The sequence below is a fragment of the Perissodus microlepis genome, chromosome 22 (genome assembly GCF_051167445.1).
Source record: "Perissodus microlepis isolate ML-2025 ecotype Zambia chromosome 22, ASM5116744v1, whole genome shotgun sequence".
NCBI lineage: Eukaryota > Metazoa > Chordata > Actinopteri > Cichliformes > Cichlidae > Perissodus > Perissodus microlepis.
The window spans coordinates 16,303,209-16,320,844 of NC_140481.1; the positions used below are offsets into that span (position 1 = coordinate 16,303,209).

Here is a 17,636-nt window from a genome sequence, read left to right on the forward strand (position 1 = left end):
AGGGAGACCACAGAGGTGGTTCATGGATGTAGTGAAGGAGAACATTGCAGAGGGTTGTTGTGACAGGATGCTGCTTTGGATAAGATGAGATGGAGGCAGATGGTTCACAGTGGTCACCCCTAAAGGAAGCAGCTCAAATTTGCAAATCTATGAAGTCTAAGTTATAAATCATTGATCATCATTTTAATCTTTCTAATGCCTGAACAACAACATAATTGCCAGAATGCTCAATTTAAAATAAAGGTGTTTATCAAACCTAAAGAGAAATAAAAATATATAAATAAAACAAATTAACCCACTACTTTTAATTCATCCATTATTTTCATTTTGCAAGTTTAGTTTTTGGGTGAAAAAGACAACAACAACAAAAAAAGATAAAGGGATGATGTAGGTCTCAAAAACAGCATTACAGTTGTAATAATAAAGCAGGACACCAGGCAAAGTTATGAAATCATTTATTCCCAGCACGTGGTTGTGTACATCTCCAGCATATGATACTGTGTACATAAGCATCATCATCATCATCAGACATTGTACTGTACATCAACAGTGGTCACCTCTCGAGCTCGCACTCTCTTACACACAGTCACACAGACAGTCACGCGGTCAGGCCTTCAGCGGACCAAAACTGCTAATCAAGAGTTCGCCGGACTCGCTCTATTAATGTCTGAGCTGATGACCACAGCTTTACAGCGCTGCGGCACTCACGTCCTCCTAAAACAGCACAAGAGCTACAGTCCTGGCTCTGGCGTGTGGGGAGACAAAAACTTTTTTTTTTTTAGTCTCGACATTCTGTTTTATTTATTTTTTGTTCTCCTTCTCGGTTAAGAAGAGGGTAGGGGCAGTAGGACTACTGACTACACATCAAGCTTGAATTTTGTGAATTTCTTCAGTGCAGGCTTGGTCTCTAACGTCTGGAAAAAGACAGAGGGGTTACAGTCACTGACAAAAATTACCATTTCCTACCTTTCCCCATCTTCCACATGCTCTTTACTACATTAGCAAGCTAAAACACGGTTTCATTATACCAACAGGAAAAAAGTTTTTTGTTGTTTTTTTTTTTTTTTTTTTTTAAACTGACATAATGAAGTCTTTGCAAGAAAAGAAAAATGATACGAGTGCACACTTAGACACACACACATTCAGACACTGACACGCTCAAGTGTACGCACTTCAAAAGTGCTGAAACACCGTGTACCAAAAATCATTATGTTGACTTAACTGACCCCCCAGGAGCAGTGAGAGGCTTCCCGTCACTTTTTCAAAGATAAGGGCACTCGAAAGACATGACTTGTAAAAATACAAGGTGGATGTGGTGCTGTGAAGGTTTTCTGCTCTCCAGAAATAAGACTATTGAAACCAGGAGATAGCGGGTGTTTGGTGTTTTTTCTTTGCAAAGCAGATCCTGGAACAGAGGGTTTATTACTTTTGCGCACAAGCAATGCTGCTAAATTTGACTTAATTGTCTCTTAATGCTTCTAAGGTGTCCAGAGTCAGGCAGAAAGAAAAAAAAAAAAAGCCTATGAATCTAAAAGCCTGTTTGGTCCCCGTGATAGGAGGTTTTAGGATAGGCTGACTGTTTTCTTAAGAGATTTCGTCCTTTTGTTTTGTTTTTCTTTCTTGCACACAAACGGCCAAGAATCACATGTCTCTGAACGAGTGTTTCAAAGTCAGTACACAAAGCAGAGGAGTCAAAAATGAAGTGTATGCGCTGTGTGTGTGTGTAAATGTGAGTTAAAGATCGCTCTATTTAAAAAAAAAAAAAAAAAAAGCCAGTATGGCACCAGAAACACGTAAATTCAATGAAAGAAACGACTGATCCATAAATAAAGCACGAAGTAAAATGAGTAAAAGCTCAGAATAAACAGGACGTGCATCGGGAAAGCTGGGCGTGACGTCGCGTCAGCACAGAGATATGGCTGTAAATCACTGAGGACGACTTCGCGAGACGAGAGTTAATGAAAGCAGTCAGTCTGACAAAGTCAAAGAAAAACAAAAAACATCTACAAAACGCCCGTTTCTTTCCGGGGTTACCAAGCTTGGCTGATCAATACGTGGTTGGTTAATTAATGGTTTATTAAGACAAACCCATCGAGAATGTTAAACAAGCAGGGCACGGTGGGATTCTCCTTTAAGCGAGTTAGTATGAGATCGCATGCTGTTCAGCAGTACAGGTTACCAAATACTGGCCTAGTGCTGGTTGTGTGCGTTGTGAAGGAAGGGCAACGAGCAATAAGGAAACGCTTTCCTTCTCCTGTCGACCCCCACTCCTCTCCCGGAGCCGCCACCCTCCGATCTCCACACAAAAACCATACAAAAGACAGAAAAATAAAATAAAAAAATAAAATAAAAATACATAGAACATTGCTAACTTTCCCCCCTTTATCCCACATCCCACCGGTCTCTCTTCTTTGAACTAAATCTCCTTCGTTAATAATGTTTTCAATATGAAACAGTGGACACACCCATGTCAGATTCTAACATTTACATGGCTTTAGCGCAGTCTGTCTGCTTCCCGTCGAGCTATCGCTTAGAGAGACAGGGAGGAAGAAGAGGGAAAGAGTAGAGGCAGGCAGAGGGATGGACAGAGGGAGGCTTCAGCTCCAAAACAGAGGGTGGAGAATTAGTGATGCCATCTGTCCTCCTCACTACTTCAAGATTAGATGGAGTCCTTCGCCCGACTCATCTGCAGAGAGGGGGAAAAGTGAAGGGAGACATTACATCCTCGTCAAACAGCGATCTAGGTTGTGGCTTTCTATCTGTTAGCATAGACTGCTGACCTTTGACAGTGCTGATTAAAAAACAGCTCTCGTCAGGGAAGTTGTAAACCATCTGTGGGAGAGAAGTAAAAAAAACAAAACAGGGTGAAGCGCTGGAGCTCATGAAACATTCTCAGCAGGTTAAAGGTTTGTTTTGGTAGCACACAGGTCCGACTCTGAAGAGCGACACAGTGTGTGTGACACACAAAGAGCCAATAAACAACATGCAAATAAGAGACACGATGATGGCGCCCGGTTATTCCTCTGTAAGCTGTGAGTGTTTGTAGCTCAGGAGGCAGAGCAGATCATAGATAACTGAAGGGTTGGTGGTTCACTCCTCGGCTCAACGCGGGTATTTTTCACTTGTTAGGCAAATGTGTAAACCACTACACGAAACCAGATCTCAAACCCACAACTTCTATGGTGCCCTATTTCTGAGCAGTATTTGTGGAGGTATTGTACATCCTGAAAGCTGAGTGAAAAGGACGTCACCATGTCCACTAAAGCACACAGTGAGGCATTTTCCTGTTTATGGGTGGACTGTGGCTTGGGAGGTAGAGTGGGTCTTCTCTGAGTATCCTTGAACCCCAAATTTCCCCTGAAACATCAGTCAGTGTGTGTGTGTGTGTGTGTGTTTGAGTGATTGTTAGAAAGTACTTAAAGCAGAGGTTAAACGCATGTGTGTGTGTGAATGCTCTCAGTGCACTAGCTAGGCACCAGCCCACTTACCATTTATTCCACTGTTTTTTAATTAAAGACTTCCACTTCATGAGTCTTTCAGGGCCATGAATGTGACACTCAAAATATAAAGAGAGTGTGTGTGTGTGTGTGTGTGTGTACCTGGTCACTTAGCAAGATGTGTATGCCTGTAGGACCCTGTCGGTACACCTGGTTGATCGTTCCCAGTGGAATGCTGCACACGCACGCCATCTTGCGGATGAGTTCTGCAGCTGTGAGCTCCTCTAGATACAGAGCATGGTACACTGCACAGAAACACACCAGACCGGTTTCACGGTCATGATAATAATCACAGACGGCATTTGGTCCCTGATTAATATCAGCAGCATCTGTTCGTCTTTACCGTGTAAACCAGAGGAGAGACAGTGTTCTCCATTTTCGTTAGTGCTGTGTCTGTCCAGCAGGGGGCTCTCTTGAAGGGACTCCTTACAGACATATACTGTCAGCCTGGGACGCACTGACCTGCATACACAGAAAACAGCGTGGGTGGTGTATCACAGAGCCTGGAGCTGGCATGATGGGAGATAACTCGCTGTGTTTTTGTTGCGGGTGACATCATGTTATGTCTCTGTCTCTCTTTAACTTGTTTTTTTGCTTTGTATTTTCCAGAAGCAGCCACTCATGTGTGACCTACCTGGATTTGAGTGCATTGAAGAGCCTGATCCCATCTGCTGGCCCACAAATCTGGACTAGATCGTCCCGGGTTAGCTTTAACAAATCAGAACCTAAAACAAATAAATAAATAAAAAGGGAGGACATCCGATCACTTCTAATACACGCGCACGTCTTTCAACATCATGACCACGCCTGACCACGCTGTGTGTCTGACAACCTGCCTGTGCATACCTGAGAAGTTAGAGAAGAGCCGTGTGTAGGAGCTGAAGCGATTTTTCAGCAGCCACTTCTGTGTGTCCTGTATGGAGGCAGTGGGGCTCAACTGCTGTAAAGAGGAGCAAACAGGGGGTCGAAACATTAACGCAACTCAGCCCTACTGAGCTAAACCATATTTGGATTAAAACTGAGGGCACTAAAGCCTCTTTTCCACTAGAACCTACTCAGCTCGACTTTTAGGGTTTTCAGGGCTCGCAAAATTGCAAAGAGTGAAAACTTCAAAAAGCAAATGTCCTAGATCTTGGTTCCACTTGCCTCTTACCTGTGATTTCAGTGGAAATTTCAAATTCAGGATCTGACACAGACCGATTCATGTTCTACACACAGTTCTTACAAGTTCATAGAAATTTCTGTTCAATTAGAACCAAATATTTGAGTTGATGATTGTAATTTGTTGTTGCAATTTGTGTTTTAAATATTTTTAGATTGACATCAATCAAAAAATTGTCCTCTTTTTTTATTGAGGCTACTTAAATTTATTTTGGGCTACCAAAAACTGAAGAGTGCCTGCCCCAAGGGCTACCAGGGATTTTGAAATTTTGTGAGCCCTGGTTTTATATTAGGTGGTAGTACCTGGTACCAAAAATATGACGCCAACAGACTGCATGACACTGATTGGCACAGGAGTGACATCACTGGATGACTCATGAGTGATGCCATTTTTGAAAGCCACAAACGGGGGAAATGGCGACACATGAAGCGGTGCAGACATTTACCATCAGTTTAGCAACAAGTATACCAACGCCTCAATGTCCTCCATTGTTTTTTAGCGTTTGTGTCGCAAACAAATTACATCACAGGAGTTAAGAGCCACCTCGCTATAACAACCCCACCCACATAAAGTTGAATCGAGCAGGCGCTAGTGGAAAAGAAACTTCAGACAATTTCAAATAAAACACAAAGAGTGGAAAAAAGTCATGGATCCAAACTCAACTGAAGAGTGGAGGTGAGACATTCGTCAGTCATCTACACCAAATATGCTTTGAATGTTCGAATGCAGCTCAAATTCATGGAGAGAATTCAAATGAAAGGTAATAACAGCAGAAAAAGTTATCTAAATATCTGCTGGAATAAATGTTGCTGCTCATCAGAAACAAACATGGATTTAACCACAGCAGCAGTCGGTACTGCGATTGTGTCACTTACTGAAACTCAATAAAATCTTAACCCTGTGTCATTAAGGGAGGAAAACGTATCATGTGACACGGCAGCAGGTGTTCGTCACAGCAGACGTTTTCATTTGCGATTTCAAGAACAGAACAAATGTTACTAAAACCATTAACAGCGCCTCTGCACTGTTCAGCAGAGTCATTACAGCCTGACAGTGACTCAGCACACACGCGGCAAAGCAATCAATTACATCATCATCTACACCCGAGTCTCTCTTACACCTCTGTTCTGTTCGTGCAGGTGTGTCACTTTTCACTAACCTCCGAGTTGCCATGGCTGCCAGGGTCTGCCTGGTGATTGGGTGAGGACGAGTCACTGGAAAACAGAGATGTTGATTTAGGACCAGTATACACTTTACCTAAAAAACAGAAAGCTCTCTCACACGCACACACACTTTCAAGGTACCTGTCCAGTACTGAGGAGGTCGTGTAGGTCGACAGTGGGGTGGAGGCGAAGGAGAGAGTAGCTGCCTGGTTGGTGCTGGTGTAGGCGTTGTCTGGCCAAGGAGAGCACTGTGGAAAGTGCACTTATTGATACAAGCAGCTCAAACTACACAGAAACAACAGGTGAAGGAAATTTAGCTCCATCTAGCCTAAAGTCAAGATCAGTACAACATCCCCTAAACAGCAACTGACGGCCTCACTAATCAACAATAGGTCCTAAAAAAGGTGGCAGACAGTGTGTGGAGTGATTAAGAGGAGGAAGAGGAGAGCAGAGCAGGATGCTTACACTGCCTCTTTTGGCCAAGGAGTCGCCACAATCAGCGGGAAGTGTCCGCTTGCTGGACTTTTTCAGCTCATGGTCGCCCGCATCTTCTATGATGGGCTCAAGCCTCGTCTACATACAGACACACAGCAGAGATTAGCCAGCCAGCGGTTATCACACAAACAACTAAAACCTCCAACTCGATATGTGGGGAACAGATACAGAGGTGTAGTTATCACCGTAATTATAGTCCAATAACATTTGAGCGCATTTTAAAACAGTCTGAGGAGAGTTTCACCCTCACCCGCCAAACACAGAAAAGGAGCAGAGACACTATTTCACAAAATAAATGCAATATATTTGATAAAACGCAATTCTTTAGACTTCATTACTAACTGATTTTAATACATGCTGCAAAAGATTCAAAGTGTTTTTTTTCCTCTTTATGCAACAAACTGCAAACCATTTTCCTCTAAGCGAGAAGTTATGTCACTGCAGCAACAGTGAAAATGAATTAAAAGCTGGGTCTCTGATAAAAGGTGCAGAGCATGATTGATGCTAATAAATAAAGGCTGGCCAGCCCTTACTGATGGAAGAAACAGACCCGTCTGGCTGTTGGGGAAGCTGACGAATGTCGGCTAAAATGTTACGCATGTTCTGATATAAACCTTCCGACAAACCGGCGATCTTTGGGGAGAACCACCACCTCGCCCACAATGTCAGCTGGGAAGGACTCCAGACCCCAAAACCCTGAACTGGATGAGGTGTTAAGAAAACTGATGTTCTGACATAAGTGGTTTTATGTTTGTTATATTTACAGTTTGTCCGTGTTATGCTTTATGACTCAGTCACACTACAGTAAAAATAGAACGACATCCTCTTTTTCACTGGGAAAACTTTCATCAATCAGCCGGTGATTCTTTGGCTGCAAGTAGTTGCAGCTACCAACAAAGGCCGACTGTCTGACATCCTTGACCTCTGGGTGACTTTTTATTTGCAAAGTGATTGAATGGGAGGTAACCTGTCTCCAAACAATCACAGTCTGACTCAAGACTAACTGTCATAGACTGTGGTCTAATTTATAGGCACACCTCGTCTGTGATGCATCTCTTTGCAACAGTGGCTGTATTCTGGTTCTATTCTTGTTTAAAAGCGAGGTTGCCGAGCACCTGTACTGCTGTCAAATTGCCGTCTCGCAGCAACTACGTCATCACTTGTGAAGGAATCTTTGTTTCAGCTGTATGAAGTTCTGACTGGACTGTGAATAAAAGAAATTAATGTGAATGTCTATGGAGGTAGATGACCATTTAATCACCAACAGATTGTGCATAATTTCCAACTTAACCTGGGTCCATCTGAAATTGAAAACAATGTTGCTTTGAAGACAGCAACTGGTTGCACGCCTTGTACCAGTCTTCAAAGCAACTATTTTAAAGGCAACGAGGTCACAAGCTTATTGCAGTTGCAGTAATTTTGGTTGTGCTGCGTTCTCGGACCCGTTTTCTCTAGTGTTACTGTAGCATTATTTAGCAAAGCTGTGACACCAAGAGTGCAGTTTGTAGCTGGTTTGATGACCATCTGTGTGAGTGATGTTTAAGGGGGGTGTAGATATGAGAAGACCCTGCACAATCTCACTTATATAATCAGCTAGAACAAATTAAAATAAATCCCATTTGTCACATTAACACAACTATTTAGTCGAGACCAGCTATTCCCAAACTTCACACCCCTGCAGCTTCATTTGAAACATAAACATTTTCAGTGGCACGCCCAAACCTTCAGTAAAAACGCCCAACTGATGGTCGCACATACCTAACAAAGCATTTCCTTCGTGCTTTCATTTATTCATGCTCCAGTGATGAAATTGTTGAACCTGATCTTCTATCAGCAGCTTTAGTTTCAAAATTAAAATCTTTACAATTAGTGACAAGAAAAAGTTCAGGAGAAAAAAAAAGCCCCAAAATTAAGAATAACAATAAATAATGGCAATTTTAAAATGAATTACAAAACCCAAGTCAAAACAAGATTCTAATATAGAAACACTTTTGATTTTAAAATAACCCTAAAAAGATGTAATCCTAAAGAATCCAATAAGAAATAAGCCAAAAGTTTATTAGTTGGTTATAAAACATAAGTAAAATAGAAATATGTTTCTCATCCTGTAGGATTTAATCATATAAACGCTCCACAGATTAAAATGATACGGTCCCATCCATTTACATTTCTAATATAGGAGAATTAAGAATATCAGTTAACTTAATTTTCACTGGGAGCGAGCAGGAGGGAGTACATCAAAGGAACAGCTCAAGCTGACCGGTGTAGAGACAATGTTAGAGAGGCAAGACCGCCTGATCGTGTGCAGGAGGGATACTGGGCACACTGGACCTGCAGTGGCCCATTCAGACCCCACAGGGGGTTGCAGCCCACACATTGGGAATCATTGGTCTAGACAAACAGTTGAGCTGACAAAAGTCTGTTCAGTATCTGAGAAAATATGGTAAAACCACACAAAGTGACACAAAATCCACTTCAGTTGTTTGCTGATAGCTGGGCACAGAAATACTAACCAGTTATCTGGTTGTTGTTTCACAGCAGCAGTGTGCCTCTGATTTGGTGAACTTGTTATAAACAAATGAGGCGGAAAGAAGGAAAGATGACAGCCGTGTGAACAAACATGGCTCTCCTAACATTAAACACACCTGGCAAACTAATGTGACATCAAATCTGTGCCACTGCACAGCGCAAAGTACCAAACATTTCTGTGACACTGATGGTCTCAAATGATTTTTTTTTTTTTAAAAAAAAGACCACCTCCCCCCCAAATAAATCAAAGGAGGGCTTTTATTTTTGGGCTCAACGCGATCGTCGTATTTTTGATGATCTGAGGTTTAAACACGCAGTAACTGATTGTTTCAGAGTCCCTGACATTTATACACTTGAATGTGAGAAACAGTGAGAAACCACGGCCAACCAATTAAGAGGATTATATGACTTCAGCAGCTTTCTGAATAAAGTTATTGCTGTTCGTTAGTTCTTAAATCCAAAGCATTGTAATTTTCAGACTGGTTGGCAGTGATGGAGTCTTTTGTATTATGAACAAGAACTGAGCCTGGAAGCTTGTTAGTATTATAAGCTAGTTAGTGTTGAAGTCACATAAAGCCTAGGAGTTCACAGCAGCCCTTTACCGACCTCTGACAGGATAGTGGTATCGTAAGAAGGCTGGTACTTTTCCTTCTCTTGAGCTGTGCGTTTCTCCATCTTCTCCCTGTCAGTCTTTTGCTTGCGATCTGCCCCCTTTGGCTAAACAGGAAGCAGAGAAGAAGAAGAGATGTAACTGGTGAGTGCTGGCACAGTTTCAAACGTGCCCTGTTTAAGATTGAGTGAGCACCTTGAAGACTTTAATTTGGCAGGAGGCAGAGTGGAGGTGCTCCGTGTAGTCTCCGCCGTCTCCGAGGGCGAACGTGTCGATCTGGATCCTGAAGGGGACGCCCTTCTCTCCGCCGTGCTTCCTGGGAGTGAACTCTGTGCTAATGCAGTGCACCTGCAGACGGTGGGTAGACACGATGAAGTCAAAACGTGTTTGATGTGGAAATTCAGCAGCACGCTGAGCAGGTGGCTCAAAGAGAGAGGATGTATGTGTGTGTGTGTCTCTCTGTGGTTTGAATGAGTGTCAGAGGGTGTCTGAGTGTTACCTGCACAAACACAGAAGTTCTTTTGTTCAAGTCCCACAGAAACTCTGCAGCATTCAGCTGGGAGGGGTGAGTCTTTGGCTCCACAATGCCCACTGACATGGGGATATCTGATACACAGACACACACACACAGAAATATTTGAGTTACAAATCACACACATGACCGGGACAGTCTAAGCAAACATTTCTCGGCAGGCATCTTTACCGATGTCAAGGAGACGGTCGCCAGGACGGTTCCACTTCCATCCCTCCAGCTGCTGGTGCTCTGTGTACTGCAGCCGACGGTCGTGAAACACCACTCGCACTATGCTCTACACACACAGACACACACATTAGATATAAAGTGTCCCGTCTACAGACACAGATGCATGATTGTCCTCGAGCTGTGAGGATCCTCTCACCTTCACCATCTTGTTGTTGAGCTCCGGTAACTCCCCTGGCTTCCTGTTGTCCAACATACGCACCTCATAAGACTGGCCTGAGTGAGAGTAGATGAACATAAAAAAAACCAAACAAAACACAACAACAACAAAAAAAGAAAGATTTAACAAGGAACAGTGAGTGTATACATATATTTGAATTTAACACACTCAATAAAAAGGTACAGGCTCATTATTATCGTTTTAAATTTATTCCTCTGATTCCTTTGTTCCTCTGATGAAACACTCAATACTGGGATTTAATGGCACTAAAACTCATTTCTGGATTACTTGTTACAACTTCTGATTATTTTACTGTGAGCATTATATATTGATGTTATCACATTTAAGGTCCTTTTAAAAAAACAAACAAAAAAAACCCAACGTTCTTTTAGTAATTTATTGTTATAGTTTAACTTCCAACTCCTGCCTGTTTAGTCACACATGACTGTGTTTTATTGCACTTTGTGTAAAGAACTTTGAAATGCTAGTTGTGATAAGTGCTATACAAACAAAACCGTTATCATAAATCCTGGACTCTCTCACTGGTCTGCCTATCGACTCTGTAGTTACAGAGTTTAACCTTATCAAACTTCCAGGAACAAAGACCAAAAACACAAAAAAGTAGATACAGAATCCTCTGAGTGCTGCTGTGGAGACAGCTTGCATTTTATACTCTTTAAATGATCACACCTGAAGGAAAATTTGCCTTTTAATTCTTGATTGAAGTTTTGTAAAATCACCCCAGTGTGGTATAAAGTTGTGTCACTGCTGCAATGGTTTGTTTTAGTTTGTGTGAAACGGACAAAAACACACGCATGCCCAAGTAAACCGTCTTTCCTAAAAAATTTGCACAAATGCTCACACTGCACAGGCTGACCTGTGAAGACACCGCTCAGGTATTTTGTTTATTCATGCTCACTCCAGTTTAATTACATGCAATTTAATCCAGCTTTATTAATATAACATGACTTCACACCAACAGTCACCTCAAGGTACTTTCTATCGCTACAATATGAGCAATATAAACCCCAACGATCAGAAAATACCTGACCCTGCTCTCTATCAAACTCCTTCACTGGCTTTATTATGATATTTTATTGTTATGTGCACAGCAAAAACAGACGTTTAGACCATATGATGAATTTCTTACTTTGCTGGTTTTGTTTTCATACAAAACAATTCTAATAAAAAAGTAAGTTAACTTGTAAATCTTGCATTTTTAAAGTAAAAATTACCGGCAAAAAACAAACAAACAAGCGAATAAAACACTGAGTTGGACAGATAATCATTATTAATGCACTGAGAAAGTAACAGTCAGTGGGGGTAATGGAGTGTTTGGAGGGCAGTACAGTGTTACACAAAACAAAACAACTATTTCCAAGAAAAACCACAAAATCTCGCCTGTATGACCAAACTACCATAAAACAAGGCCCCTGAGCTGTGTTTAAATAAATAAATACATAAATAAAAACTGTGTGTATTGATATGCTAAATAACCTGGAATAAAAACGTCTTGTTATGCATTCAACGTGCATTACAATACATTTCAGTAATAGGCAGATCTTAGTGTGTCACGTCGCGGGCACACAAGGCTGGCATTCACATCAGTAAGAGTTTCATTTTACATTGATCACACTGAAATGCATTAAATTAATGCGCTCATTATTTATTGACGTTGGATTGTTGACAGGCAGCCATGCAACACAAACTGGGTCGTGTAAAACCGGGTCAACAACCCCCCTCCCAAAATCACCTGCCGTTCTTTAGGTCTCACCTTGGTTTAGGTATGTGAGCGTTTCGTCATGCAGCTTGACAGCGGGCGAGGTGGCGGTGCACAGCACATACTGGAATGGGGGATTTTTGGTCTCATTTTCAGGAGGGAGGCTGGAGTCCTCCTGCTTAAAGATTGGCAGAGCCAGCACATCACTAGGAGGGGCGAGATAGAGACAAACAAGTCAGCGAGGGAAAAACAACAATACAAGAACAGTTGTGAGCGACAAGTTTTCCCCGTTAGGAGCTGATTTGGCGTATTTTCCTTGGCACTGGCCTCAATATTTTTCAACTAGCTTTTGTCTCAAAGTTACTTTGAATCTCCAGCACCATGTGAGCTCCATCCTGATGACAACATAATCACTGTGACCTTCCTGAAGGCAAAGGAAATCGTGTATTTATGCATCAGTACTGGACGACCTTCTCTCAAATGTTTGTGTGATTTAAACTCTCTCACTTCACTCTTGATATGTCACTTTCAGTTGGGCAATATTTCCCTGTCACAGTGTGGAATAATTCAATGGATCACCTTTTTTTAGAATAAGTGACGAGGACTATCCATCGATCAAACTGTCTCACTAATTATGTATGCATGAGTCCGCAGGAGGATAAATGAACAGAAACACCCAGAGATAGCCTGAGCTGCTGACATATACCATCTCTCACGCTTGGCAGCCACTCTAGACAACGTTCCCGTACTTGGCTCACCCTGACAAATGCTGTGGGAGTGTCAATGAGGGCACAGAGAAGCGTGAGGAGTGTGTGCATGTGCAAAAAAAGAAGTCCTATCTGTGCAAAAATATGTAGATCAGGGCATCTCATTACCTGGAAAACTAATCTGGAGCCAAACTAAAACCACCTTACCAAATTTCAAATAATTCCTGCAGCACCTTCCTCAAAACAACGAACTCTTTCAAACAGCTGCCTGCTAGATTTATCCTGCCCCGTATCGCTTTCTCTCAATCACTCGCCGGTGTGTTTTCTCTGAAGAGCGAGCGAGCCCAGGCAGCACCAACATGGGTGCCACAGCCCAGCTGAACCATGCTGCCCACGAAAACTGCATCTGCTTCCTGAAATCTGAGGAGCTCGTTCCACTGAATAACACCGAGACATTCTGTTCCCATCGGCTGCTGACTCCAAACACACCCACGACCCACCCCTGCACCACAGACAGACAGCAGTATGTCTGAAGCAGAAACTAATACTGTCAATGCATACCATACCCTGAATACCAGTAATCTTGCTTACACACATAAGCGACAGGCACACACCTACGTCATGCTCAGATAAACACACGCTAAAAGCAGACGGATGCAGATAAAGCACATGTATGCCCTCAGCGGGCTTGCCCTCATCATGCAAATATCACGACCTCCCATTAACCTGTTACATAACAGTGCACGCATACTAAGAATTACTAATTGAACAGGTGGTTTATAGCAAAGCTACTCAGCTCAGTCTTTCCACACATATTGACTTCAAGATATATTTGGTGACTCTTTTAAACATTAGGAATTTATTTATTTACCCCCCCAAAATGGAAAATCCAATGACTAATGACCAGCAAGTCTCAACCTTTCCTGTACTGGTATTGTGACAGTTCACACCATCATTCAGCTGCTTCCCCAGAGAGGTTCTCGTCCCCTTGTCGGATGTACTATGACAGCACAGTTGCAGGAAATGCACATGCATCCTCTGCAGACAGATTATTCTCAAGTAGTGCTGCCCAGCCAGTGTAAATATGCACCATCAGCATAAATGCTGGAATAACCTGACTAACCAGAAACCAGGGACAAACTGGCTTGTTATTATATTAAAACCAGAACTATGAAGATAAAATTTGTTACTAGACTGCATGTTTATTGGCCTCTGCGTGTACAGGCAGGTGAGAGATTTTGGCAAAAACCAACACAATGTGTTTAAATAAGGGGTTGGGCCAGTAACACCTGAAAACCTCCACATGCTGGCATTCATCTTACAGCTCTCTGGAAATCTACTGCAGGGATGAATGCCAATATTCCAAAAGACACTCCCTTATTTGGTCTGTTGATGGTGGTCTTTGGTACAAGAGGGCACAGACATTTAAACTGGACTAAGATCAGATGAGTGTAAAGGTTATAGCATAGGACTGCTATAAGCTGTGGGTCATTGTCATTGAAAAACTAACTCTGCATTGATCTGAAGAGACATGTTCCTCTAATAAAATAAATGGGTCCAACATCTCAGAGTCACCAGACTCCCAACAGTTCAATCTAAGTTTGCTGCTGGTGAAACACCACTGAAAAAAGATGTAGTATGCTTATGGACTGCCTGTGTGGTGAAACAGTTTTAGGATAAATATAACCATGCAATGAGAAATAAATACATAAATAAATTTTTGATTTCCAATACTATTGGAGTCACACGCACCCCCAAAAACAAATGGGCCAAACATGATGGTGTGCTAGTGTAAAAGATACATTAAGTGTATTTACAGTGACTAAATTGCTGCTACATTTTCTGAGGAAAATCATTCGGGAGGAAAGCAAGTTTCAAAAATGTCAAACAGAGTAAAAAAATTCACACTAAAAACATATGATCATGGATCACTGCTTAGAGAGGTCAGGAGCAGGTAAACAGAAAAAAATACTGGCTTCAATGATAAAAGATGAGGTGCATATATGTCCTGAATTGAGGGAGGAAAAAAATTCTTGAGCAATTTCATTTATAACCTAGAACAGCTCCATTAAAGAGTCTAAATTCAGTCCCATCCGCCTAGACATGTGCAGCCACTTGTTTTCACATAACCCTGATTATGAGAAACAAAGCCACAGACCTGTTCTTAAAACCAGAACAGTGTCTTCCTGACTTCCTGGATGTAACAAAAACTTTACCCATGTCCTTGCAGCATACGCGTGCATTGAGAAACAGTGCAGACTGATAAAAAAACAAAACAAAAACAAAACAAAACATCTTTGTCCCTGGCAGTATGACACGTGTCCCCTTCCCTGCCTTTGTGTGTGTTTAGAGAAATTAATCTTCATCCCTGATCGTGGCACCCCGCAGTGACTGCTCGAGTCCAAATCCCAAAACAAAGACAAACCATAACACCCAGCACAAAGGGAGTAACACACCCAGGGGGGCTGTAATGTTAACACTCAGAGAGCTGTTCTTGCCAACGACCCACTGAAGCTGGGACTGGCATGTTGTCTTCAGTCTCTCTAACCTCATGCTGTAGGCTCCAGCGCCCAGCTCCTGCCCGATGCCGGACAGGCTGGCGTCGAAGTCGTGAACCAGCCCCGACTCGATGGTGGCGTCGTCCATCTTCAGCACCCAGGCCATCGGCCCCAGCTCCTTGTCCTCGGCTTCTACTCGGATGGCCGCCAGCTTGCTTCAGGTACGAGAGGTCGGCTTATAGAGGAAGTGAGCTCTGCAGCTTCTGAATGACACCCGTGAGAGGAAAGTTATGCTGCTAGCCCGCTAGCCGCTCCCTGGCAAGCTGGGCAGGCGAACCGGTAGCTTTCCACAGAGACTGGATGCATTGCCATATCTCCACTTGAGTTCTGAGAGTTTATTTTCGCACAAAGGGATGCTCCAAGACAGGCAGACTGCCTGAAAGTAACCTAGAACCCACTCAGCGAGTAAATAGTCGTGACTGAAGATCCGAGCTGATTGTCAGCATGCTAATGTTAGCTAACAGCTAGCTTTGAAAAGGAAGCTTAAGCAAGCTAGCCTGAATTCAGCAGCGCCTTTGTTGTTTCAAGTATCGAGTCTTCATACAGTCCGACTGACGTTTGTTCAGTAGAACGACACAAGCAGAGGGAGGAAAAATATCGTTTTAATCCACACACCGCATCCCACGCAGCGCCCCGCACCAGCTGTTGCTACCGAGCTACGAAGCTAACTAGCATCAACTTCACTTGCTTTCAGCTACGTCCGGTGACCTAAGAGCGGCTCTCCTCTGGCGCTCCCTCTACCATCCCACTCCGCGCTCCTCTTCTCATCGCGGGGCTGGAATCACCGCCGGGTTTTTAACACGCAGTCCGTTAACCATCCAAAATGAAGCGTTTGACACAAAACCGAGCATCAACATGGCTCCCTCAGCACACAGACTGTCGGTCTCTGAAGCCCGCAGGGCTGCCACCGCCAGCCTCGGGAAGGATGCCAAAGACTGAGTCCAGCCAATCAGAGGCCGCCCTCTGTGCCCAGCGCAGAATTATTAGCCAATCGGCAACCTTCGAGCTTCCGTCATTGTGTCCAACTGTAGTTGCGCTCTGCCTCCCTGAAACTATAACACATATCTACAAAAAGTCGTTACTGTCAACAAATATGAACCCTATGGGCATGCAAACACCCCTCAGTGTCAAGTAAAAATAATGTTATATCTCTGATGCAAATACAGCGACAGGGCGCTGACCTTTTCACTGAGAGTTATTTTTTAACAGGTATTGTTGTTGCTCCAAACACCCACACTGTGAGGATATAAACTAAACCAAACATTTACATTTGAGGTGTACATGAGCGGATACCTCGTATAGCCGCTGTTCTGTCTCTGTAGGGGGGCTCGGAAGTTTTCAGTGTACGGCTGCCAGAACAACATCGCGTCTCATCAGCCCTCTCCTCACTTCTCCTGTACATAAACACCACTCGGCCCGGTTCCGACGACGACGAGGTCCAAACGGGAGATCAGTGTTTCATTCATGTCAGTGTCGAGCAAGAAGAAGAGTCCAGTCCACAGAAGATGGCTGCAGACCTTTTGCACTCTCTGGTCAATAATTACGCACCGCTCGGACCCTGGACGTGGCGCACTCTCAAGTCTGTTTTTCTTTTTTCTGAGTGGGGCACACACGCTATTTTGGCCCTGAAAGGGGAGGGGGGGAGGCCCGCCTCATGACTTAAAGTCCTTCTGTCTGACTCAGGAAATTCAGAATATGGACATAAACACACGACAGTCAACACCAAATATGCAAACATCAAAAAACACAAGGGAGTAACTTTACTTGTCGAGCATGGACAGAACTCATAAACTCATAAAATTCATGTTGCATAAGTGTTGGATAACACTTGTTCATTTTAAATCAAGGATTTGCAATGGACAGCTTGTAAAAAAAATCAAATAAAAAAAAAAAATCCCCCCTTCAGTTTAAAAATATATGAATACAGTAATTACTACAATAAAAAAAATCAATCAGTTCTTGTACATTTGAATAATGTAATAAATAATATGTTTTTAAATTCAGTATGTATATAGGTGTACAGAGGCCGTTTTAGCAGTCATCACTCATGTGTTCCACATTTAGTGTCACCAAAAGCAAATTTATCATGTAACTCTAGTTACATACATGCACAACTGAAAACTGCTGTATTGGTTAAAGATAATGATCAGGCGAGTCAAGACTGAAGCTATTTGGTCACAATGACACCAGGTGCATTTGGAGGAATAAAGGTGAGGCTTTTACGCCTAAGAACACTACCAACTGTCAAGCATCGTGGTGGTAGCATCATGCTCTG

The 17,636-nt window shown here is 42.8% G+C and overlaps 1 protein-coding gene and 1 long non-coding RNA gene across 3 annotated transcripts in view; one reads left to right on the forward strand and one right to left on the reverse strand.

Annotated features, from left to right (window-relative positions):
- Positions 1–4,219, forward strand: part of LOC146362820 (uncharacterized) — a 7,037-nt gene extending 2,818 nt beyond the window's left edge. The window contains exon 3 of the long non-coding RNA XR_014799216.1: positions 4,107–4,219. This is a non-coding gene — a long non-coding RNA (uncharacterized LOC146362820). The remainder of the gene's footprint in view (positions 1–4,106) is intronic.
- Positions 440–16,893, reverse strand: ubp1 (upstream binding protein 1). Of its 2 annotated transcripts, none has more exons than XM_084919042.1 (16): positions 16,655–16,893; positions 12,151–12,302; positions 10,356–10,432; positions 10,160–10,265; positions 9,956–10,062; positions 9,652–9,804; positions 9,453–9,563; positions 6,288–6,395; positions 5,964–6,070; positions 5,819–5,873; positions 4,344–4,437; positions 4,132–4,222; positions 3,841–3,959; positions 3,600–3,742; positions 2,781–2,832; positions 440–2,686 (listed from the first exon to the last, which is right to left on the reverse strand). In XM_084919042.1, the coding sequence occupies exons 1-16, from the start codon at positions 16,723–16,725 to the stop codon at positions 2,649–2,651; spliced, it is 1,584 nt and encodes a 527-aa protein (XP_084775168.1). In that variant the 5' UTR covers positions 16,726–16,893; the 3' UTR covers positions 440–2,648. The 2 variants fall into 2 exon arrangements, with proteins under 2 accessions (XP_084775168.1, XP_084775167.1); XM_084919041.1 differs by lacking the exon at positions 16,655–16,893 and adding an exon at positions 15,352–16,289.
- Between the last annotated feature and the right edge of the window lie 743 nt (positions 16,894–17,636).